This window comes from Rattus norvegicus, chromosome 9 (assembly GCF_036323735.1).
Source record: "Rattus norvegicus strain BN/NHsdMcwi chromosome 9, GRCr8, whole genome shotgun sequence".
NCBI classification, from domain to species: Eukaryota; Metazoa; Chordata; class Mammalia; order Rodentia; family Muridae; genus Rattus; species Rattus norvegicus.
In genome coordinates this window covers 50,096,444-50,123,121 of record NC_086027.1, presented here as the reverse complement: position 1 = coordinate 50,123,121, position 26,678 = coordinate 50,096,444, and the positions used below count along the sequence as shown (strand labels likewise).

The window sequence follows — 26,678 nt, the reverse complement described above, 5'->3', positions numbered from 1 at the left end:
GCTGGGCTGGCTCCACAGGACAGTCCTCATGCAGCCCTCCCCAGGGCTCCTGAAGTCAGGGCCACTGTCTGTCTGAGAGTTCCTGAAGTGGTGCTCCATGCCTGCCCTGCTATGAGAGTGTGCTGCACAGCGTCCTGATGACAGGCGAGGGAGCAGACCCCAGGGGGGAGAATCAGTTACTCCAGAAGGGAAGTCCTGGTTGCTTCCCGAACAGCTCCTGAATGCCACAGAGAGGAACCAAGCAGCACCCTAACAAGCCACAGCCCAAAAGGGAGCTGCCAGAGGAGCGGTGCCTAGGAATGAGGGAAGAGAAAAAGCGAACCTGCCACATAAACCACTTCCCTCATCAGGCCATTCAGGTTCTCCACTCACCCTGGAAGGGGGGTTGTGGGTTGGGTAGGGCGAGGGAGAAGTGTTTGAGTCTCCCATGGCGGAGAAGTGCTTCCGGTTTATAAAATCTTCAAGAAGTAAGTTATCAAATCCTTCTCAGGCCACACATACAGTAAACATCTGAGGGCCTAAGATTTCCTGCATATTGTTGCATTCCTTTAGATATAAGAGCATGATAGAATACAAAGACAAAAGACATACTTGGTACCGCCCCACCCCAAATCAGTCCATTGAGCAAGTCCCTCTGCAGCCAGTGGACACTGATCTGCAGGCCGTTGCCCAATCTGGCCCTCCCCCATCTTTATAACCTTTGTCATCTGCCTTCTAACCATGAGATGGCTTCTCCCCTGTGTCTATCCTCTGCTCATTTTTGCCAGCTCTTATCAGACTTGTGTGAGCAACAGTGTCTCTCCCTTTGGGAGGATCTAGTCTGGGAGAGTGTAAGCCCATGATAGCGATCTTGGAATTATAAACTGTGATATGACTATTCCATGACTAAGCCCACAGAACTTAATGAGATTCAAAGAACCCTTGGCAGCCGAAGTGTGGTCTGACTGTTCCTTGCACTGAGTAGTGTGGACATGTTTGGCTCTGTGAACGTGCTCAAAGATGATGACATGGAATTGTCTTATTAGCTAAGAAGCTCAGATGAGTAGAGACTTTGAAGTGGAAATAAACGTAAAGCTCACTGCTGGTATACCAAATACTCTTATTAAGAATAGGATTTGTATGGGCTCAAAAGATGGTTCAGAGGTTAAGAATACTGGCTGCTTTTCCAAAGGACTTGGGTCCAAATCCCAACTTCTTGTAACTCCAGTTCCAAGAGATCTGATGCCTTCTGATTTCCATGGGCACTGGGCATTCACATGGTGCATGTATATATGTGCAAGCAAAACATGCATACAAGTAAAATCTTAAATAGAATGGGATTTGTCATCTGAGCTCTCAGACCATCCATCAGCAGCCTCCAGACATGAGAGTGTAGGATAAATGGTGATTAAAAGACACAGAAGAAGAAGAAGAAAAGTAAAAGCTTTCACGGAAACCATTCTAGTGATCCAGCTCCTAATGAATCAAGTAAGACTCAAATCTGCAGATATCTTCAGAAGCAAAGAATTTGAGGAAGTCAAATGAAGAAGCCGCCAGCGTGCAAACCAAGTTTAGACTTAAGAGGGCGAGGTTCCTAAGAACTCAAGGCAAACAGAACAAGGTATGTGTGACCAACCACTGAAAAGCCATCACGTGGGGAGATGGAGTGAGCACCTGGAGAAACCAAGATAAATTTACCAGGAGTTTCCTAAGAAGGGTCCAAAGAGAAGGAAAAAAGAGGGCCTTCTGCTCCCCCATGACTGGCAGGTCCTAGTTTGGTTTTTCTTCTCCTTGTTGTTGTTTTTGTTGTTGTTGTTGTTGTTGTTGTTGTTGTTGTTGTTGTTGTTGTTGTTGTTGTTCCTTATTCTGCAGCTGGACATGATAACTGGGCCAATGTGAACCCTGACCACTGTGCCCTGGGCTTCCCAATGGCACCAAATAGACCTGTCTGGAGCCTGTCAGCCCCATCGCAGGGCAATTATCTTGCTGATACGGATGACATGGGAAGGGTGGAGCCTCACCCGGATATGAAGGCCATCCTCTCCACAACTTTTTACCATGTACTTGTTGCCACAAATCCGGGCAACCTCCAGTGATTCAAAAGAAAGCTCTTGCGATTCATCTGATGGTATGTGGCCACAAAGTGGGAATTCATCCACTTTTGCTTCCTTCTGTCCCAACTCAAAGACATGGATCTTAGCGTCAGGGACACCATGGCAGAAAAGAGACTTTGGGTATGGCTTGTTCTTACAATACCAGTAACATTGGACTCTTCTGGGGTGTCTGAAGATAGTGACAATGTACTCATATACATACAATAAATAAATTGCTCTCTCTCTCTCTCTCTCTCTCTCTCTCTCTCTCTCTCTCTCTCTTTCTTGCTCTAAGTGCTTGTCCCCCACCTCTTTCTCTCCATAATGACTTCCCTGGCCTCAATCCATGGGTCAAATAAACTCACCAACCCAAGAGCAGCCTCCCAATAAACTTGCCTATCCATATTGTATTTTTAAAATGCTCTTTTCCTCTGGTGTACTACTGATGATCCTACTGAGGTGTTAACTTGTTAATTGGTAACATTAGCCCCTCTGAGCCTGGACTTGGCCTCAAAATCCTCCCAACATAGTGCCTCCAGGTAGTTAGCCTGAACAAAGCCTGTCTTGGCTCTCTCGGGGTTAGGTAATGAGGGACCAGATCTTGGGTTCAGGTCCATCTTAGAGAACCTGACCTAAGGTTGAGCTCTCTAGCACCAGTTTCTAGGTTATTCCCCAGCAAACCTGTGCTTCCAGGCTATAAGCCCCACTCCAGGCACTTCACTTCCTAACAACCAACAATCAGGGGGGAAGCAGAGGTTAAGTTTATGGTTTGGCTCCCAGCACCAGCCGAGCAACAAGATTCCGTAATAGCCTCCCTATCAGATGTGTGCCAGGTTTGAGACTTCCTCACTTGCTTGCCATTTCCTATAAAACCTCGTTAGGTTAGAGCTTAGGCTGTCACCTTCCCTCTCTGCTATGTCAGAGACTGCATTGTGGCCCAAGCTGACTCTTGAAAAAGAGACCCTGGTCTGACTGCAACTGAGTCGACTCCTTAGTGGTCTTTTGGTGCTCGAGAGTGAGGCCCAAAAGTAATGGAATAAATAAGCAGTCAAGCTTACATATTAAATTAGATTGAGACTGAAACCATGTTAGATATCACGGAACGTCCCCAAAGTGTGTCCTACAGTGAGATTTTTCTCTCTTCTCTGGGGTTGACCCTACATCACTTTCTCTGACCTTTCTAAGACGGGCCTGTTTTTGGCTCAAAGCTGAGAACCTGGAATGTCTTCAGGTTCTTCTCTGCTTCTTGGCTGAGAAAACATATCCTTACTAGATTAAAGTCAGCTACCTCATCAAAATATGGCACCTTTGGAAGGGGCTTCTTTGGTCTGACTGTGATCTGCAGGGCAGACAAAGAATATGGCTGAGAAGCTAGTGAGTGGAGTTCTATAAGGAAGGCCCAGAATGCCAAGCCAAGAATGTCTCTTCTATCTCAGGAAGAAATTAAGTGTCTCTAATGTCGAGCCAGGGAATGGTAGGGTTTCCCCTATCCTCAGAGAAATAACTTATACTGGACTAGAGAAAGTTCTCCAGTCAAGGACATCATTTGGAAAACTAATACAATCATCCAAACAGCACACAACACAATAATGGCCCAAACCATACTAGTACCAACTATAGTAACCCATTATTTTAGACCTCGCTGGTTGCCTCGGTTTGCTTTGCAGAATTATCTCACTTGATTCTCTTACTCTCTGCTTTGTGGGGAGCGAGTATGAACTGGTACAGTTACCACGTGGCATGATAAGGCATCATATAGTAAAGCTGATGCCTGACCAGAGTTCATTGAGCAATTCTACTCTAAAAAAGTATCATAAGGAATGCTCCCACGTGGGGCACACAGGAACTTTCACAGTGTTATTACTTGTCCCAGTCTGGAAACAACCCAAATGACCACATATTTTTTATGCAACCGGTGAAAGGCGACCTGGTTGTTGAGTAGAGTAAGATTCAGATGGGAAAACAGTGACGTGCTACGTTATCTATGCACCAACATTTCCCAAGTATCTCAGGAAAGAATCAAGCCACAGAAGAAATAATGCCATCTAACACTCTTAATATAAAGCCCCTAAGCAGGCAAAAATATAAACTATTTTTAGGGAAATCAACAAATATCACAAAGGGGACAAAAAAAAACAACTTTCCTGCAAGCGGGAGGTATACAGGTCAAAGCAGGAAATAGATATTTCACTGAAGAAGTGCATGGAGTCCTTTCCAGCTCCATGTTCATCCCTTGTCCCTAATGCACATGGTAATCTCATTTGAATTTCATTGGCAGTGTAACCGTTGTGTGTATTTTGTGTGTATATTATGTTTGACAATAAAAAAAGAAAATTCCAATTTGTTCTCAAAACGTTTTCCCCACTGTCCAATTACAGGTAAGAGGACTCAGATACTGGGTGATCAATCACACAGTCCCCCTAGTGCTGAAGCCAGGGCTTAAACACAGAAACGTTAATGTTTATATCCTAGATTGGAAGCACCCCACCATCTAGCCAAATAGTTGAATGGGCATGTGGGACAGATGTAGCAGGCAGGCCTGTAGAAGATGAGACACATTAGTCAGCCATTATCACAAGAAAGGGTCAAGATGACACCAGATTCTGATCCTATAGTACATGGGAAATATGGGGGTCTATTTATCAAAGGTAAGAAAACAAAGTTAGGACGTTAAATATATTCTTCATCTTGTTTCTTAAATCTGTAGAGTAGTAAAGAGCAGGTAAGGCCACGAAGTTGCCATGAGGGAAAAGAGAACACAGTTGGATACAAGAATGTATTTGCATCTACCTTTGGGTAATGGAAGCCACAGAGAGAAGAAGGTTGCCAGGGGTGAGGATGGAGAGGTCAAAGGGGTGCTTGTCAGTGAATTCCTGAGAAAAGAGTATCTTGAAAAGCCAGAAGGACAAGTAGGTAGTGGACACAGACAGGCTTAATGCTCCTTCCACCCAACCCAAGCACAAGGGACCCCAAGAGATGGAGACAAGGAAGCCAGTACTGTATGTCTACTCATACTGATGTAACCAGAGAGAGAATGAGCCTAGCCCAAGGTCATTAGAGAGAAACCATGTATACTTTTCTGGAATTTCAGTGTGAAAAACAAAAACAAAAACAAAAACAAAAACTCAATGATGATGAAGATGGGTCAGCCTAAACCACACTTTGATAGAATCACAGCTTTATCCCAAGACAGCTATCTGACCCAGCACCATCTTAAATGAAATGGTGTGCCTGAGTTCTCTATCTTGACTATCAGATATTTTATTTTTAACGTAGGGGTGCACCAAGTTCTCTATTTGGTACCCCCTGTTGCCTCCTACTGAAGATATGACATCATTTGTCATTAGTAAGCCTTCCCTAGTCATGGATTTCAATGCTCTGAGCAGCAGGTGAGACACTGGGCTTTACCTGGGCGTTTCAGAATGATGTAGGCTGCGGACACGCCAGCGTGGCATGTGAAAGGATGGCCGTAGTCCTCCATTTTCACTTCTAAGAATGTTATGTTCACTGTGTACAGAATGTGATTCCTCAGAGACAGATTGGTTCTAAGGAAGAAAGCCATCCATTAATACACAAGCCATCACCCAACGTAAGGTATAGTTCATCTTCCACAAATAATTTGTTGGGTTTTTTCCCTTACAGAACTCTCTGGCCATTGTTTTACTCTAAGAATACGTATGAGAGTGACTGAATGCATAGAGATTCTGTAGATGTATTTGCATTTTCTCCTGGACAGTCATGAGAAAGGGTGGTTCTGCTAATGACAGCCCCATGTGCAGCTCTTACGGGCATGTTCTGTTCCCCACACTATATCCTAATGTGTCCACACAGCAAGCCTCACCCTGAGCACGCTGAGGACCTTAGTCCTGATTCTGTTGACATCACATATAATCATAGCACCATAATTTGTGCTTAAATACCACTGACTATGCACCGTCTCCCACAAGAAACTCTGCAGTGATCTTCATGTTGCTAACTCCTCACTGAAAGCCACCAACTCGCAATGTCATTGGATGGGACAGGCTGGATTTGAGTGGAAGCTGACACACATAGGCTGTTTCTCTAAGTTAGAGTTCATATTGCGCTGACATTGATTCGTTCAGAAACATAGACATCTTGCATTTGCCCAAACCAGATGCCTGGTGACACACAGCACACACTGATCAGTAAAAGACAAGAGAAGGGGCTGGGGATTTAGCTCAGTGGTAGAGCGCTTGCCTAGCAAGCGCAAGGCCTTGGGTTCGGTCCCCAGCCCTGGAAAAAAAGAACCAAAAAAAAAAAAAAGACAAGAGAAGAAATGCCAAGTCTGGTGGAACCGTCCATCAAAAGCAGTGGTACTGGCGTTTCCGTACAGGTAGAGTAACTCTTACACCTACTCGATTCCTTCCTGGATGCGTTTGGAGTCGTTGTAGTAATCGTCCACCAGGGTGTTGTTAACTCGCCAGCATCTGAGGTTCGTATTCTCCTTCGTGTCTGTTATATTGCAGTCCACAATGAGGGTGGAGCCTGGAGCGATCAAGTTTACAAACACTGACTGGAAATGCTACCAACTTCTCAAATTGTCAAGACTTCTCAACATTAACAACATCTTGTTAACAAATATGCTTTGTCTTTGAGCCTGACATATCTTAACTGCCATAGCATTCCCCCAGGTTGATGGCCATGTGGCTGATTCTCCTTCTGCATAAGATCCAGGGAGAGCAAGGAGAAGCCTTTGTGCTGCAAAGAGATCTGCACACACTGCCCAACAGCCACACCTCTGAGGAAAGTCTCCCACAGCATGAGACTCACATAATACTTCATCGACCCCCACAGACGACTGCATAGTCCTTTATTGTCTACCCAGTGTTCCCTGCTCATTTCCCTCCTGGTCTGTACTGGGGATCTTTGAAATAATTGAGCAAAGCAGAAAACTAGAAGGTAGTTCTTGTGTGTCAGATGAGAAACTCAGGTTCAGACAGACAGAGTAAATTCCTGTAAGGTGACACATGCTTTGGAGGGAGTCCCTTACCCTATGTCTACACACATCCCAAATCATAATTAATAAATTTAATAAATATATCATTCAGTTTAATGAGGTCCACTTCATCTTTCAAGAGGAGTTATTTTTCATATATGGTATTTTATAATTTATTCTAATGTATAACATGTTTAATAAGAACCATGATTATAGCTAAATATCTGTGGGTTATAATAAACTAAACATTCAGAAGAAAACTATATTTTGAGAATTCTGGAGTTTCCCACATTGCATTTCCTTCCTTTAGTTTGCACTGAATGCACATTTATCCCCAGATTCTGGCTCCTGTTGCTTACCATTTACCTTCACAGGCCCGTCTTTGCTGTTTCACAGTGGAATACATACTTTTCTTTATTTCTTCTAAAATCGAGATCTACTCATTTGTGTTGTATTTATTTCTCATATTTGATACTTGATTGAGAATCTTCTTGGAACTCTCTTATGCATGCTTCCTGAGGCTAACATGAATATATTCTGTGTGTGTGTGTGTGTGTGTGTGTGTGTGTGTGTGTGTGTGTGTATGCATATACTTCTGTGCATATGGTAGGTATGCATAACCTCCAGCATTGTGGTGGCTACATCAATAGTCAATTTCACAGGATTGTGAATTATTTTTATATTGTGTACTAGAGGGGTCAAGTTTCATTTTACTCTATATTAAATCTAATAGGCAAGTACTATTTATTTAAACAGTTTTAATTTCCCAGTTCAGTATGATAGTATACATCTATAATCCTAGCACTCAGGGAGATGGGGGCAAGATCAGGAGTTCAAGACCAGCCTGGGCTACGTGTAACTCTCTCCTTTTAAACATTATAATTTATCGACTTCTCTGTAATCTTTATAAAAAAAAAAAAACAAAAGCCTGGTGTGTGTGAGTCTACCTTTGATCTTTTTCTTCAATTATATAGACTGTATAAATGTTTTAGCCTCCTAATACATCTTGAAACCATTAGTCTTCCAATCTAGTTCTTAATCATTTAAAATTCTTGGATTCTTATAAAGCCAAAACAAGGTCAGAAAGTTATGGAAGAGAACACAGTAATCTGATTTTTTTAATCCATTGAGAGACCTATAAAAAGGTCAATACTTGACTGTGAACATTGTTCCTCTGTGTGTACAAGTTTTTTTTTTTTTTTTTTTTTTTTTTTTTTTTTTTTTTTTTTTTTTACCAGCCTTGGCTACGTAGTGAACTTAAGACCAGTGTAATTTTTTTTCTTTTAAATTAACTTTTATTTGATATTTTTTTTATTAACTTGAGTATTTCTTATATACATTTCAAGTGTTATTCCCTTTCCCGGTTTCCGGGCAAACATCCTCCTCCCCCCTCCCCTTCCTTATGGGTGTCCCCCTCCCAGCCCTCCCCCCATTGCCGCCCTCCCCCCATAGTCTAGTTCACTGGGGGTTCAGTCTTAGCAGGACCCAGGGCTTCCCCTTCCACTGGTGCTCTTACTAGGATATTCATTGCTACCTATGAGGTCAGAGTCCAGGGTCAGTCCATGTATAGTCTTTAGGTAGTGGCTTAGTCCCTGGAAGCTCTGGTTGCTTGACATTGTTGTACTTTTGGGGTCTCGAGCCCCTTCAAGCTCTTCCAGTTCTTTCTCTGATTCCTTCAACGGGGGCCTATTCTCAGTTCAGTGGTTTGCTGCTGGCATTCGCCTCTGTATTTGCTGTATTCTGGCTGTGTCTCTCAGGAGCGATCTACATCCGGTTCCTGTAGGCCTGCACTTCTTTGCTTCGTCCATCCTCTCTAATTGGGTGGCTATATATGTATGGGTCATATGTGGGGCAGGCTCTGAATGGGTGTTCCTTCAGTCTCTGTTTTAATCTTTGCCTCTCCCTTCCCTGCCAAGGGTATTCTTTTTCCTCATTTAAAGAAGGAGTGAAGCATTCACATTTTGATCATCCGTCTTGAGTTTCGTTTGTTCTAGGGATCTAGGGTAATTCAAGCATTTGGGCTAATAGCCACTTATCAATGAGTGCATACCATGTATGTCTTTCTGTGAATGGGTTAGCTCACTCAGGATGATGTTTTCCAGTTCCAACCATTTGCCTACGAATTTCATAAACTCGTTGTTTTTGATAGCTGAGTAATATTCCATTGTGTAGATGTACCACATTTTCTGAATCCATTCCTCTGTTGAAGGGCATCTGGGTTCTTTCCAGTTTCTGGCTATTATAAATAAGGCTGCGATGAACATAGTGGAGCACGTGTCTCTTTTGTATGTTGAGGAATCTTTTGGGTATATGCCCAAGAGAGGTATGGCTGGATCCTCAGGCAGTTCAATGTCCAATTTTCTGAGGAACCTCCAGACTGATTTCCAGAATGGTTGTACCAGTCTGCAATCCCACCAACAATGGAGGAGTGTTCCTCTTTCTCCACATCCTCGCCAGCATCTGCTGTCACCTGAGTTTTTGATCTTAGCCATTCTCACTGGTGTGAGGTGAAATCTCAGGGTTGTTTTGATTTGCATTTCCCTTATGACTAAAGATGTTGAACATTTCTTTAGGTGTTTCTCAGCCATTCGGCATTCCTCAGCTGTGAATTCTTTGTTTAGCTCTGAACCCCATTTTTTAATAGGGTTATTTGTTTCCCTGCGGTCTAACTTCTTGAGTTCTTTGTATATTTTGGATATAAGGCCTCTATCTGTTGTAGGATAGGTAAAGATCTTTTCCCAATCTGTTGGTTGCCGTTTTGTCCTAACCACAGTGTCCTTTGCCTTACAGAAGCTTTGCAGTTTTATGAGATCCCATTTGTCGATTCTTGATCTTAGAGCGTAAGCCATTGGTGTTTTGTTCAGGAAATTTTTTCCAGTGCCCATGTGTTCCAGATGCTTCCCTAGTTTTTCTTCTATTAGTTTGAGTGTGTCTGGTTTGATGTGGAGGTCCTTGATCCACTTGGACTTAAGCTTTGTACAGGGTGATAAGGATGGATCGATCTGCATTCTTCTACATGTTGCCCTCCAGTTGAACCAGCACCATTTGCTGAAAATGCTATCTTTTTTCCATTGGATGGTTTTGGCTCCTTTGTCAAAAATCAAGTGACCATACGTGTGTGCGTTCATTTCTGGGTCTTCAATTCTATTCCATTGGTCTATCTGTCTGTCTCTGTACCAATACCATGCAGTTTTTATCACTATTGCTCTGTAATACTGCTTGAGTTCAGGGATAGTGATTCCCCCTGACGTCCTTTTATTGTTGAGGATAGCTTTAGCTATCCTGGGTTTTTTGTTATTCCAGATGAATTTGCAAATTGTTCTGTCTAACTCTTTGAAGAATTGGATTGGTATTTTGATGGGGATTGCATTGAATCTGTAGATCGCTTTTGGTAAAATGGCCATTTTTACTATATTAATCCTGCCAATCCATGAGCATGGGAGATCTTTCCATCTTCTGAGGTCTTCTTCAATTTCTTTCCTCAGTGTCTTGAAGTTCTTATTGTACAGATCTTTTACTTGCTTGGTTAAAGTCACACCGAGGTACTTTATATTATTTGGGTCTATTATGAAGGGTGTCGTTTCCCTAATTTCTTTCTCGGCTTGTTTCTCTTTTGTATAGAGGAAGGCAACTGATTTATTTGAGTTAATTTTATACCCAGCCACTTTGCTGAAGTTGTTTATCAGCTTTAGTAGTTCTCTGGTGGAACTTTTGGGATCACTTAAATATACTATCATGTCATCTGCAAATAGTGATATTTTGACCTCTTCTTTTCCGATCTGTATCCCCTTGATCTCCTTTTGTTGTCTGATTGCTCTGGCTAGAACTTCAAGAACTATATTGAATAAGTAGGGAGAGAGTGGGCAGCCTTGTCTAGTCCCAGATTTTAGTGGGATTGCTTCAAGTTTCTCTCCATTTAGTTTAATGTTAGCAACTGGTTTGCTGTATATGGCTTTTACTATGTTTAGGTATGGGCCTTGAATTCCTATTCTTTCCAGGACTTTTATCATGAAGGGGTGTTGAATTTTGTCAAATGCTTTCTCAGCATCTAATGAAATGATCATGTGGTTCTGTTCTTTCAGTTTGTTTATATAATGGATCACGTTGATGGTTTTCCGTATATTAAACCATCCCTGCATGCCTGGGATGAAGCCTACTTGATCATGGTGGATGATTGTTTTGATGTGCTCTTGAATTCGGTTTGCCAGAATTTTATTGAGTATTTTTGCGTCGATATTCATAAGGGAAATTGGTCTGAAGTTCTCTTTCTTTGTTGTGTCTTTGTGTGGTTTAGGTATAAAAGTAATTGTGGCTTCGTAGAAGGAATTCGGTAGTGCTCCATCTGTTTCAATTTTGTGGAATAGTTTGGATAATATTGGTATGAGGTCTTCTATGAAGGTTTGATAGAATTCTGCACTAAACCCGTCTGGACCTGGGCTCTTTTTGGTTGGGAGACCTTTAATGACTGCTTCTATTTCCTTAGGAGTTATGGGGTTGTTTAACTGGTTTATCTGTTCCTGATTTAACTTCGATACCTGGTATCTGTCTAGGAAATTGTCCATTTCCTGAAGATTTTCAAGTTTTGTTGAATATAGGTTTTTATAGTAAGATCTGATGATTTTTTGAATTTCCTCTGAATCTGTAGTTATGTCTCCCTTTTCATTTCTGATTTTGTTAATTTGGACACACTCTCTGTGTCCTCTCATTAGTCTGGCTAAGGGTTTATCTATCTTGTTGATTTTCTCAAAGAACCAACTTTTGGTTCTGTTGATTCTTTCTATGGTCCTTTTTTGTTTCTACTTGGTTGATTTCAGCTCTGAGTTTGATTATTTCCTGCCTTCTACTCCTCCTGGGTGTATTTGCTTCTTTTTGTTCTAGAGCTTTTAGGTGTGCTGTCAAGCTGCTGACATATGCTCTTTCCTGTTTCTTTCTGCAGGCACTCAGCGCTATGAGTTTTCCTCTTAGCACAGCTTTCATTGTGTCCCATAAGTTTGGGTATGTTGTACCTTCATTTTCATTAAATTCTAAAAAGTTTTTAATTTCTTTCTTTATTTCTTCCTTGACCAGGTTATCATTGAGTAGAGCATTGTTCAATTTCCACGTATATGTGGGCATTCTTCCCTTATTGTTATTGAAGACCAGTTTTAGGCCGTGGTGGTCCGATAGCACGCATGGGATTATTTCTATCTTTCTGTACCTGTTGAGGCCCGTTTTTTGACCAATTATATGGTCAATTTTGGAGAAAGTGCCATGAGGAGCTGAGAAGAAGGTATATCCTTTTGCTTTAGGATAGAATGTTCTATAAATATCCGTTAAGTCCATTTGGCTCATGACTTCTCTTAGTCTGTTGACATCACTGTTTAATTTCTGTTTCCATGATCTGTCCATTGATGAGAGTGGGGTGTTGAAATCTCCCACTATTATTGTGTGAGGTGCAATGTGTGTTTTGAGCTTTAGTAAGGTTTCTTTTACGTATGTAGGTGCCCTTGTATTTGGGGCATAGATATTTAGGATTGAGAGTTCATCTTGGTGGATTTTTCCTTTGATGAATATGAAGTGTCCTTCCTTATCTTTTTTGATGACTTTTAGCTGGAAATTGATTTTATTTGATATTAGAATGGCTACTCCAGCTTGCTTCTTCTGACCATTTGCTTGGAAAGTTGTTTTCCAGCCTTTCACTCTGAGGTAGTGTCTGTCTTTGTCTCTGAGGTGTGTTTCCTGTAGGCAGCAGAATGCAGGGTCCTCGTTGCGTATCCAGTTTGTTAATCTATGTCTTTTTATTGGGGAGTTGAGGCCATTGATATTGAGAGATATTAAGGAATAGTGATTATTGCTTCCCGTTATATTCATATTTGGATGTAAGGTTATGTTTGTGTGCTTTCATTCTCTTTGTTTTGTTGCCAAGACGATTAGTTTCTTGCTTCTTCTAGGGTATAGCTTGCCTCCTTATGTTGGGCTTTACCATTTATTATCCTTTGTAGTGCTGGATTTGTAGAAAGATATTGTGTAAATTTGGTTTTGTCATGGAATATCTTGGTTTCTCCATCAATGTTAATTGAGAGTTTTGCTGGATACAGTAACCTGGGCTGGCATTTGTGTTCTCTTAGGGTCTGTATGACATCAGTCCAGGATCTTCTGGCCTTCATAGTTTCTGGCGAGAAGTCTGGTGTGATTCTGATAGGTCTGCCTTTATATGTTACTTGACCTTTTTCCCTTACTGCTTTTAATATTCTTTCTTTATTTTGTGCGTTTGGTGTTTTGACAATTATGTGATGGGAGGTGTTTCTTTTCTGGTCCAATCTATTTGGAGTTCTGTAGGCTTCTTGTATGTCTATGGGTATCTCTTTTTTTAGGTTAGGGAAGTTTTCTTCTATGATTTTGTTGAAGATATTTACTGGTCCTTTGAGCTGGGAGTCTTCACTCTCTTCTATACCTATTATCCTTAGGTTTGATCTTCTCATTGAGTCCTGGATTTCCTGTATGTTTTGGACCAGTAGCTTTTTCCGCTTTACATTATCCTTGACAGTTGAGTCAATGATCTCTATGGAATCTTCTGCTCCTGAGATTCTCTCTTCCATCTCTTGTATTCTGTTGGTGAAGCTTGTATCTACAGCTCCTTGTCTCTTCTTTTGGTTTTCTATATCCAGGGCTGTTTCCCTGTGTTCTTTCTTGATTGCTTCTATTTCCATCCTCAATTCCTTCAACTGTTTGATTGTGTTTTCCTGGAATTCTTTCAGGGATTTTTGTGTCTCCTCTCTATGGGCTTCTGCTTGTTTATTTATGTTTTCCTGGAATTCTTTCAGGCATTTTTGCGATTCCTCTCTGTAGGCTTCTACTTGTTCTCTAAGGGAGTTCTTCACGTCTTTCTTGAAGTCCTCCAGCATCATGATGTGTACAAGTTTTTAAGGCCACCCTATATTAAGTATTTACATATTCAAAAATGAAATTTTGTCATCACACCTCTACTGGCCTAATAATAAAGCTTTTGCCTTAATATCTGTCTTGATATCAACATATTTATACCAAAATTCTTGGAAAAGGTGCTCTTGGTGCATCAGAGATGGGTGGCAAAGGGGAGTGCCCAATGGGACAAACATTTGCCAACACGTAATCCTCTGTAGTACCTCTGTCCCCAAGAAAACAGTCTGGCAGAGTCATTTACACAACAATATCGTGTTAATATCAAGATACTAGACTAGTAATTCAAAGGTGTAAAACCGGCTTTGAAGGTTTTATTGTATCAGAAGAGTCTTAAAGTAAAAATACTAGTTATTATGGCATTTTTAGATCATTTTCTTAGAATAGTTACATAGAAAAAAATCCTTCAACATGATTATGCTTACCCTCCTTCTTAAAATCTTCACTATTCCTGCCTCTCATGTGCATAGTGTGTATATGTATGTACATTGTGGGTATAGGTATGTGTTTTGGTAAGTTTATATGTATGGGGGATGTGTTTGCATGTGTGTATGGCATGTGAAGGTGTCATCCCTCAGAAACTGCCCATGTTATTTTTTTTTTTTAGTTAAAATTTCTCATTAGCCTGGAACTTACCAAATAAGCTAGGCTAGTTGACCAGTAAGCCCCAGGGATGTACATGTTTGTACCTTTCCTATAAGTATTTGATACCACACACTGCTTTTTTACATGGTTTCTAGCAATCAAACTCTGGACTTCATGCTTACTCCACATTTTGCCTGCAGAGCTGTCTGTCTAACCCAGTAGTTCTCAATCTTCCTAATGCCGAGACCCATTAATAGAGTTTCTCAGGTTGCAATGAACATCAACCATATTTTTTTTATTTTATTGCTACTTCATAACTGTGACTTTTTTCCAACTCTTATGAACCATAATGTAAATATCTGATATGTGACCCTCCCAATGGAGTCACAACCCACAGGTGTAGCCCACTGCTGTAGCCCCTGCAAGTTTTTTAATTTTCTAAATATATTGGCTACAAATTTCAAAAGAAATGGAGAGACAAAGTTGATTAAATTATTAATAGCTAGTCTTCGTAGGTGTCTGTGAAGTCTGTGTGTGTCCACATGGCAAGGAAGTCAGTACACCAGTGTGCTGTTAAGATTTCAGAGCTCTCCAACCATTTTAAAGAGCGTCTAAAAACAATCTGACCTGGGCCTTTCAAGCAGATTTGTTTGTCCTTAGCACTGTTTTGCAGATGTTCACATTTCTGAGTCTGCTATTTGGTGTTTGAATTCCTTGGAGGTTTAAGTCCTTCCTGTCACAGCCACCGGCCTTCCTCCTGAACCTGCTCTGAGACCTGTTCCTCCACTACCACCATTAGCAGAAGCAGTAAATACATTGTTTCTACTTTCACCTTTGTTACTTAGTTGCTGTTTAGAAAGAAACCTAAGTGTTTTGATTATTCCTGCACTTAATTATAATGGTATTAAAAAACCAATATCTTTTGGGAGCAGCACTGGCCGCGTGCCACTACATTTGATTGGCAGTGTCTCACTGGCAGTATTTTGTGAATGGACTCTATGACTTTACTTCTAACCAAAAAAGCTAATAATTAGAAAATGTGGTTTGTTTAACTTTTCTTTCTTTTAGATTTTTAAAATTCTAATTGAAAAAAATAGGAATGGTATATTTTTAAACAGTACAACATGATGTTTCTATGTGTTTATGTGTTTACGCTATGGAGTAACTAAATCATGCTATCCTGGCTGGTTTTGTGTCAACTTCAAACAAGCTACAGTTACCTGAAAGGACATAACCTTAATTGAGAAAAAGGCCTCCATGAGATCCAGCTGTAGGGAATTTTCTCAATTAGTGATCAGTGGGTGAGGACCCAGCTCATGATGGGTGGTGCCATCCCTGGGCTGATGATCTTGGGTTCAATAAGAAAGCAGGCTCAGCAAGCCATGAGGAGTAAGCCAGTAAACAGCGCCCCTCCATGGCCCCTGCATCAGCTCTTGATTTCATGTTCCTGCCCTGTTTGATTTCCTATCCTGATTTCCATTGATGATGAACAGTGCTATGGAGGTGTAAGTTGCACAAACCCTTTTCTCCCCAACTTGCTCTGGTCATGGAGTTTCATTGCAGCCATTGTAACCCAACTAGAACAAAGCTAAGTAACTAATGGGCTATCTCACATATCTAACGGGTGGGCTTTTCATTTGTTTTGAATTTAGTTACAGGTTCCCAGATGCTACACTGTAACTGTACAATGTCCCCTCCTCAGGTGGCGTCTCCAATCCATTGGGTTTTCACCTGCCTAATAAACTTGGCAAAGCTTCAGTTATATCAAGGTTCCCTCTTAGGTAGAGACAATTGTCCTGCCATGTTGTATTCTTGTATTTTCTAAGACTTTTAGCTTTACATAGTTGACACATGGTGGCATAAAAATTCTATTTTTCTAGGCCTGGTAGAGCAGTACGTTGGGAAACTGAGGCAGGAAAATGAGAAATTCAAGACCTGCCTGGAATAGAGAGTGAGTTAAATTTAGTCTCAAGACAAAGAAGTGAAAGGACCCAGGATAAACCCCTGTGGTACACTGCTTGTCCGGTATGTGTGAGGCCATTGATTCAATCACCAGTATCAACACCAAAGCATTTTGAAAGGCACTGCAGTGAATAAAGTGACTCACTTTGTTATTTTCTCATTGGGGTCTTTCTTGAAAGATTATCAGATTGAAACACCCAGACTGTTTTTTATGATGATTTTTGTAAATCATACCTTCTTAGTGTTATTTTTAATCTTTTGGGCCATGAACTTTTACATGTCTCTTTTGGAAAAGGATGCTATTGGACCAATAGAACCCTAACTGAAGTATGACATTGACTGAGTCTGAGGAAAGTGCTCTCAGTACGTTTATCTATTGGCACTGCCTCTACATTAAGAACATGTGAGGGTCTCTGTTCTGAAGCATTGAATTTTTGGTCTTTTACTGTGTACATGAAGGCTGTAATGTAGCTATTTCCCTTACTCCTTGAATGTACTTTCCTGTACAAGATAACGTAATCCAGAATTCCCGATCTAGATTATTTCGTAGCTGGAGTTTCACACTTCATGTCTGTTCTCATTGCCTTTGCATTCACAGAACTCAGTGAGACTCCCCTGGTGAGCTCAGAATCACCCAAGTTGGAAATTAGCCTTGTAGAGGAATTGTCTCTACCTTGATCTTTGAATGCATCCACTGAAGTAGTAGGTGCAGCGAGCATTACCCATGGTAACCGGACAGCTCCAACAGCTTCTCACTTACCAAGTTGAACTTCAATGGAGTTGTTTTTTGGATACGTGATGTTAGGGATCCTTCCTCCAGACCCAACTTCCTCTGATAAGAAATCACACCCACAAGAATTGTGTCAGAACCACAAAAACCTAATGCATGGAGAGAAGACCTTCAAAAACATTGGTCAAGAAAAGTTAAGTGTGTGACATCAGGATGACCGAAATATCACCACGTTCTATAAAGCTCTTCAGTTTACTATTCATGAGTAGAGCCAGGTAGCCAATGATCACCATCTACTAGGTCACACACATCAAACCAGGAGATCACTCCAGTCAACCACTCTCTCACTGTCCTCCTGAACTTCTACCCCACACAGCGTAACACACTTAGCCTTCTAACGCTTCCCAATCTGCTACTCAGTCTTTACTTCTGAACCATCTGTCTTCTGTTCTCTACTCTATCTTATCTGCTCACAGCTTGAATTGCCTTCCGAAAGACAGTCCTCAGGAAGTCTTAACTCCAGAACTCGCTCTGAGTTCCAGACCGACAGAGGTTATGACCTATTCCACTTTCCCTGCATGCCTTGTGCTCAACTTGCTGAAGACCAAATTCTCCAACACCTACTTTCCCCTTGAGCTGTCTCGTTTCATTGGCTAATGTCACCTTCCACCCAGCAGCATATGCCCGAAGGCCTAGAACCCAGGACCTCTCTTCCCTTCTGCTGAAGTAACACTAAAAGGTGTTGGAGATGCTTTACAGTAGCTGTATCTTCCCATCATCCATGTTACCACGTGCCTATGCTTGCATGATGTCTCACCTGAACATCTGCACCCGGCCCCTAACCCCTGTCCTGATGTTCCCTCTGGGGGACAGCCAGATACTTCCAACATTAAAAGCATACCGAACTGGCGGCTCTCAGGCCATCAACCCCACTGGGTGCTCACCATTGTTCTGAGAGTCTAGATTTCAAACTCCACCTACTCCTCACTCCTGACTGAGTCTCTAACCTCATTACCTGCCATGATCTCATCAACCCAACCCAACCTGTCTGTCTTCTATCCCTCAGACACAACATGGTTCCTCTTATCCTAAGGCCTCCACAGCTTCTTGTCTTCTGTCTGTAGGCACCTAGGCTGTTTTATCAATCAATATACTACTTTGGAATATCTGCAAGCAATTATCTCCTCTGTAATGACGCGTCTCGTAGTGGATTGTCTAACATCTGTCTCTGATTCCCCCGCCTTCAGACGGCAAGCTTTGTCATGGCATGACACAGCTTTTTCCACCCCCATCACTTCCTCTCTACCTGGCATAGGGCCTGTTCCCTAGGCCCTCCATGAAGAGTCACTAGATAATCACTGTACTCAAGCCCAGACTATCAACACTCTTCTGGATTGCTAATGTATCCTAGGGGGTCTACCAGACCCTAGGCTTGCTTCAACTTCTCTTTCTTCAAAACATCCTGTGGCAGGTTTCTCCCATCAGAAACCAGCCTCATACCTCATGACGGTACATAAATGTTGATTCTATTGATGTGGCTTGAGGACTCTTAGATTCTACAGCATCGCATGAATTTAACCTTTTAAGAAACATCCTTAGCTACTCATATAAGACTAAGCATTGTGGTGGTCAACTATTCAGTCAATGAATGGATCTGTTCCTAGGAGAGAGTGGGGGCTCTAAATAGGAGCAAGGTGAGGGGCTTCCAGAAGATGCCATCAACAGGAAAGATCAAGAACTGGACTATCACAAAATCAGCTACAACCTGTTTTCTTAATGACAATGACAAGGTAGAAAATCAAAAGTGAAGAGTATCCAAAAGTATTTAAATATTTATATATTAATTATATATAAAATTCTAAACATATTATATACTTACATAATATATGATCATATATTATATTATATAATATATAGTCATAGATCATAGATCATCATATATCATAGATCATATATATCATAGATCATATATTATATGATACATTATATATTATACATTATATCATATGTCATATGTTATAATGCATATTTATTTTATTATATTTATATATTAAATATTTTATTTTGAGTACTCATTATTTTATACAGTATATTAAATTATATAAAATATTATATATTAAAATTATATCTTAAATATTTAAATTTCATAATTTCAGCTAAGAGCAGTGCAGGATAAGCCAGAAAGAACTGTGATACAGGAAGAACAAGGCTGAGATACAGAAAATGGCAGGATCTCTGACTATCCACCCTGATGCTTTCCGGAGCAGCCCAGGTAAGCAGCAAGAAACCACCAAGGGAGCAGATGGTCCAACGGTACAACTCCATTAAAGAAAAAAGAAAGCTATGTTGTGGCTGGAGAGATAGTAAGATGGTAAGACGCAGCCACTAACTGACAGACCCTGGGTTCAGTTCCCAGCACCTACATGGTGACTTACAAACATCTGTACTCCAGTTCTAGGGTATCTGATGTCCTTGGTCACAAGGCATGCAAGTGATACACAGACATGTATGTAGGCAAACATAGACACATGTAAAATAAAAATAAATCTGAAAGAAAAAGAAAGCTGTATTTCCTTAAGTGTAGTAATAAACATGAAGGCCCTAGTGGAAGAACCATCCAATAAGAGATGAATTCTTCACTCAGTGTGTAGAGAAGAAGGAAAAATATTTACCTGGGTATCAAAGGCCACAGTTCTGACCCTGATGATGCTTCTAATGATCTCTATGGTTGTTGAAAAGTCGCTCCTTCTGCACTATGTAAGAATTTGCTCCAGCTGAGTATTTGAAGCTTTTTCGGCTTCATCTAAGGCACTCCCTTACAGTCTGAAGACTATTATGCATTCAAAGACAATGGGTGGCGGTGATAGGGCAGTGACATGACTACTCCCAAAAGGACTGGCCTGACACAGTAGGTTATCTAAGGACCCTATCCACAAACCCTGAACTCCAAAGATTCTGAGGCTGCGGCAGGACCAACCCTGGAAAGATCCAGCACAACACTCACCCAGCAGAGATGATGGGAAACAGTGTAGTATTAGCACTATCTACCTTTTGTTGAACGCCAACACTTTGCTAGGCAGCCAGGAAATTCCCCTGTTACACGATCTCTTTCATGATCTCCAGCTAAGAGCTTTGAATGTTCTGTTTTTAAAGTAAAGTCAGCTGTTTGTGCCCAGCCATTTCTGTCCATCGGTCTTAGTCTCTGGCCCTCTGATCTAACACGGCTGGGGCTCTGCTACTCTTCCGCAAAGTCAAAATCCAATCTCCAAAACCTGAAACAGGAAGTCATCTGGCTCCCGTAAAGCTGAGAACCAAGCAACCATATTTGAAAAAAAAAAAACTTACTGGTATTCACAGCAATGTAGTTTCTAACCGTGAAGATTCTCCCCAAGTGTGTCAGTCTGGCTGAGCATGCATAGCTCCCACTATCCTCCACGTCGATGTTGTTAACAAGAAGCTTTGTTCCTGTAGGGCAAAACTTCTTGCTCACTTTAATCTCTTCACAACCCTAAAGGCACACACACAAGAAGGGAGTGAGTGCTGGCAAATTCTAGTCACTCTGTTAGCATCACCCCATGAAGTGTGGGGAAACACGTCTATATCGCTGTTTCTCAACCTGGGGGTTGCAGCCCCTTGTGGTCATGTATCAGATATTCCCATTACATATGATTTATAAAAGTAGCAAAATTATAGCTATGAAGGAGCAGCAAAATAGTTTTATGGTTGGAGGTCTTCACAACATGAGGAACTGTCTTAAAGGGTCACAGCTTCAGGAAGATTGAAAGCCATTGCCCAATATCTACTTAGTCACTTACAACCTAAATCTTAGATATTAACCATCTAACCAGAAGATAATGCATGAAATATGACAGAGGTGATAGATAGATAGAAAGGTAGGTAGGTAGATAGATAGATAGATAGATAGATAGATAGATAGATAGATAGATAGAATAAGTGACAGACAGATACATGGATGACTGGATGGATGGATGGACAGTAACTGGATTAATGGACAAAAAGATGGAGGTTACTGTGCTAGTCACATTTTGTCACTTTATCAAAAACACTTGACATGAACAACTTAAAGAAGACATGATTTAATGTACTTGTGGCTTCAGAAGTTGGAGAAGTGTGGGGCGGGGCATGGGAGAACATTCCGAGGCCAGGATTAGAAAGAATGACAGCAGCAGGCTTTCTCTTTTGTCTATTTGTTTCATCTGGAGCATAGACTATGGGACGGTGCCACCCACATTCTGGGCAGGTATTTTCCTCTTATTAGTCTTCACTGAAAATACCGTGACAGACACACCCAAAGGTGTTCTTTAAATTCTTTGGTACTTCTCAATCAATTCAAGTTGACAATTGACATAGAGAAAAAGGAGTGTGGACACTCATCACTTAGTCTCTCTCTGTCTCTGTCTCTCTGTCTCTCTGTCTCTGTGTGTGTGTGTGTGTGTGTGTGAGAGAGAGAGAGAGAGAGAGAGAGAGAGAGAGAGAGATCTTTTATTTCTATCGCAAGAAGACTTGGTAAGGAATATTTTACACACTAAAATGGGTGATACAAACACTAAGTCCAATAGGAGTTGAGAAGAATGAAACATGTGTAGTTTTGAAGGTTTCATGGAGAACGGCTACAGCTGAGGAATGTTCTCCACCTCAAGTCCCATCTCTCCCTGCAGACTCCCACCCCATGATGCCAAGTGCCTTTGCCAGCATCACAAGCCCAGGTGAAATGGATAATGACTGCTTCAACCACACAAGAGACTCGACTCCCCACTCATGAGAGAGTTTGCTTTATAGAATCCAGGGTATAACAACTAATAGGAGACCTAAGTGACCAAAGAGAGCATGCATCAGTCTACAATGAGAACACCTCATAGAATTTCTTCAGGACTGACACAACTACCAATCATTAGTCTATGAAACACCTTTCTCTCTTGTCATTCCAGCAACCACAGACAATGAAAAGTTCCCATTTATGTGTCTTAGAAAAGGCTTACACACCCCTCCAATGTGTATGTGTGTGTGTCTGTGTGTCTGTGTCTGTGTCTGTGTGTGTTATGTGTTTCTGTGTGTGTGTTGTATGTGTGTATCTGTGTGTCTGTGTGTGTTGTGTGTGAGTCTGTGTTGTGTGTAAGTCTATGTGAGTGTGTCTGTGTATGTGTCTGTGTGTGAGTATATATGAGTGTGTCTCTGTGTGGTGTGTGTGTATGTGTGTGTGTGGTGTGGTGTGTAAACGAGACATAGACATCAGGTGTTTTTCTCTGTCTCTTTCTACCTTGTATTTGGAGACAACACTGACTTGACTGGGCTGACTGGCCAACAAGCCCCAAGGATCTGCCAGTCTCCTGTGCACCTCCACATCCAGCCTTTTTTATGTATTTATGGGGAGAAAACAAGGTCCTCATGCTTTCAAGACAAGCATCTTGCCAAATGAGCCACCTTCCATCTACCTTCCCTGCTCTAGTAACTCACTGTATCCAGCTAATCGCCTTTACCGCACACACCCACTTCTCACACTTGTCAAACCTGTCCCTTCCTTTGAGGAACTCCACTCCACGGTGAGACTGCTTGGCTAGTCGAGTACATTTTTTATTCAAATATCTGAGTTCCTATCTTTTCCAGCACAACGAGAGGCTTTGGCCATGCAGGAATTAGATGCATTTACTGTCCTCATGAAGACCACAACTTAATAGTTAAAACAGATAAAATTCTAATTCAATAAACATGTAACCAACTCAGTGGTACATCCTCTCATTACTTAGCCTGTCACAGAGGAGTGAGTCCTAAATCTCCACCCCAGAGAAGGAGAATAAATCCACTCTGCATGGGCAGGTCATGAATAATGTCAGAATGCTCATTTACAACTTGTCTTCCTAAATTTCTTATAAATTGCTTCAATAGATACTGTGTAAAGAAACAACACTAGTTACCATCTGACAACTGCTCACCAGTAGATGGGACCTTCTATTAGGGATTGGGTGGATAAGGTATCACTCCTCACAATAAAATTAGCATTTTGAATACAAGAGGCATTCAGAAGAGTGTTGGAGAATGTATCTTCAGAGTTAGATATATCCTATAAAATAGGGGAGTGGTGAGACATATAAATTTATATGGCACCTTGGGCTTAGATTATTCACAGTATGTATTCATTAGACACTTTAAGGCTGACCTCAGGAGTACCAAAACGTGTCTGTCACATTAATGGAAAAAAATCCAGCACTTAACCCTTGGATTGATTTGACCCAAAGCAAACTCACATCTGAATTCTCTTCTTCCCACCTTGTTTCTTCTGTCTACCTGTGTTCTATGGTGTGGGGTTTGTCTTTAGTTTGCTGTTGTATGAGTTTCATGATCTACTTCTTCAGGGGTTCAGAGTCACAAGGCTTGAATCCTTAGACTTGGAAAACTTCTCTCCTATGGGCTTAACTGAGAAGTTCCCAGCGAGGCACGATCTGTGCTGTGCTTCACGGTTGAGCAACTGCAACTCTGACTCATTGCCTCATCCAATTATCCACATGACCAATCACACTAACACCGACCTTGCTGTATAAGAATCATCCCGCCCCTTGCAAGGACCGGAAGTGCCATTTTCCCAATCTACTGGAGGGTACAAACTTTCCACTGGTTTGATTTTTTTTCTTTTTTTAATTCCAAGTGGGGATAGCTCACCATCGAGATTTAAAGCATAAACAATAACAACGAGGGCAGCCATCTATAGCTTTCCAGTTAGATTGTTATGGAGAGGCATTATTACGAAAATGGGTCTTATTTCTGAGAGACTGGAACTTCTGTTAGGCCATATAGCCAAGTTGCTATGCACCTTAAGATCCTCTCAAGACTTATCCTGATCTCTTGCTGTGTGCTCAGCCTGGTTTTAACCTACCTTTAAGAGAATCACACAACAGCCAACTTTACTTGCCTTGGATTCCCCATGTGTCAGTCCCAACGTAAGTTAGTACATACCTGTAAATTTAAATTACATACTATTCCACTTCCCTGCTGCAAAGAGGAATGTGTGCATGTATGCATGTTATGGTAGTAGATCCCGAAAACATCAAATGGGTGTAAGGTGATCTTACATACAACCGTCTACCATAAATATTGGGTACAACATACAGATATAGTTTGAAAATGGTATACTTTTTAGAACTGAGTGCTTTGGGATCAGTTGGAGTCAGTGACCTAATCCCTTGTAAAACTCTGTTGAAAATTTGTGTAAAGTAGCCCTCATTCCTGTCCCATGGGATGCTACAATGTTCAATAAATACAGAACAAAAACACTTAGTTAGGGACACAGAGCAAGAGACAGTAAGTCACCAAACAGGTACAAATAAATACAGGCACAAGGACAGATTGAGACTCAGCAAAAGACAGACCAATGAACAACCCCCAAACCACAAACTAAGACAGACAGATGGACAGAAGACAGACTCAGCAACAAATAGACTATTGACAACCCCCAAACCACAAAGGGTTTCTGAGGGTTAAAACCTGGCCATTCCTGAAGACCAGGGGTTTAACAGCAGTGCAGGGGACTTCCTCCATGTCTAGATGCATTATGAAAATGACAACTACAAATTACATGAAAACATGAGGACCTTGCTTTCTCCCCATAAACTCATAAAAAAAAAACCGCTGGGTGTGGAGGTACACAGGAGACAGGCAGATCCTTGGGGCTTGTTGGCCAGCCCAGTCAAGTCAGTGTTGTTTCTAAATATAAGATAGAGACAGAGGAAATCACCTGTTGTCTATGTCTCGTTTACACAACACACACATACACACACACACCACACAGAGACACACTCATATATACTCTCACATACAGACATACACACAGACACATACACAGACACACTCACATAGACTTACACTTCCCTCCTCTCCCCTCCCCTCCCCTCCCCTCCCCTCCCCTCCTCTCGTCTCCTCTCCTGAGTAGCCGGCTCGGTGCTGTAAGTGCTAGCTCCACAAGCTTGAGGGCCAGAATTTGGATCTGTGGAAACCCAGCTCAATGCCAGGTGAGCACGGCCACCACCTGTCATTCCAGCTTCAGAAGGCAGAGACACGGAATCCACAGAGTTAACTTACTCGCAACGTTGGCCACATGGTTAAGTGCTGGGTTTAATTAAGAGACCTTCCCTCAAGAATGAGGTAGAAAAGCAATTGAGGGTGAATCTGAACAGGCACCAACTTGCTGCACACACTTGCACACATGCCCATACACATGCAAAAATATCCACAATACACACATGCAAAGTGGGAGAAGAAAAACTACGCAGAGAATTGAAAATTACAATAGCTAAAATTAAGCGAATGAATGGATTTAATAGACAGTTTTACACACCCAAGAATAAAAGGTTGGAAAGCAAGCCAGGAAGAAATTCCCACTTAGGCAAATGCACACAAAATCCTAGAACAGGAAAATGCATGTGAGAGTCAGAAAACACATTTCTTTTTTAAAAAAAATAAAGGATTTAATATGTATTTAATTAGAGTTCCAAAGAGGACAAAAAGAAAATAAGTATTTACGAAAATACAAAAGAAAGGAGTAACTAAGAAATAATGGAGAAAAACACAATACACTATATTTCAAAAGGCATTCGCAAAGTGGATGAGAAATCTCTCCTAACTCATCAGAGTAATACTACTAAACTCCAAAGTCAAGGAGGGTAATTTTAAGGAGTTCATAGGTTCAGGCATATTACCTTCAAAGGGGGCAGAAAGACAGGAATGGAAAAGTCCACAGAGCATGAAAAATACAGGAAATACTAAACTCTTGAATGGCTTGAAAGCGCAGAGCAAAAATAAACGTCAACCCATGAAGATAGTTTACAAAAATATCAAAAAAAATACAGGTAGGACAAATAAAAACATTTTCAGAAAATGAGATAATTTGCACTAAGAAAATTCATAAATTTTCTAAGGGATGTTAGTTGGGCACATGAATATTACATGGAATCATTCCAAGGGCTGGAAAGAGGCCTCTCAGGCTAAGACTTAGGAGCACTTGTCGCTCTTTCAGAGGACCTGGTTCAGTTCCCAGCTCCCACTCGGGGACATAATCATCTGTAGCTCCTGAGATCTGATGTTCTCTTCTGGTCTCCGTGGGTAGTGCCTCTGTTACACACACATTCATCCAGAACACTGACACACATAAGCTGGAAATAAAGAGATCTTTAAAAAAAAAATGATTCGAGACACAAGCTTGGAGATAATGGCTGGACTACAGAAGAAGGTAAAATTAAATGTGTAAAGAAAAGCGAGAAGAGTTTCAATCACCTGTAACCAGAATGCCTTTGGTGTTTCCATCGTCAGAAAATTAAAATCAACAGCTATAGTAGCACATAAGCCAAAATCCTGCTAGAGAGAGTTTAAAACTCTAAAGCCCCTCATTTCCTCAGAAGGCAATAAGTACTATTTCATATAGAACTGCAGTAAGTTGAGGTTGACT

At 41.3% G+C, this 26,678-nt stretch overlaps 1 protein-coding gene across 2 annotated transcripts in view; it reads right to left on the bottom strand.

Annotated features, from left to right (window-relative positions):
• Il1rl2 (interleukin 1 receptor-like 2) overlaps positions 1 to 26,678 on the bottom strand; it is a 46,955-nt gene that overhangs the window by 11,104 nt on the left and 9,173 nt on the right. For both annotated transcript variants that reach the window (XM_017596259.3, NM_133575.2), the window contains exons 5-8: positions 20,570 to 20,732; positions 17,255 to 17,326; positions 6,449 to 6,578; positions 5,481 to 5,617 (exon numbers count right to left, since the gene is read on the bottom strand). In XM_017596259.3, coding sequence (XP_017451748.1) covers positions 5,481 to 5,617; positions 6,449 to 6,578; positions 17,255 to 17,326; positions 20,570 to 20,732 — 502 coding nt within the window. The remainder of the gene's footprint in view (positions 1 to 5,480; positions 5,618 to 6,448; positions 6,579 to 17,254; positions 17,327 to 20,569; positions 20,733 to 26,678) is intronic.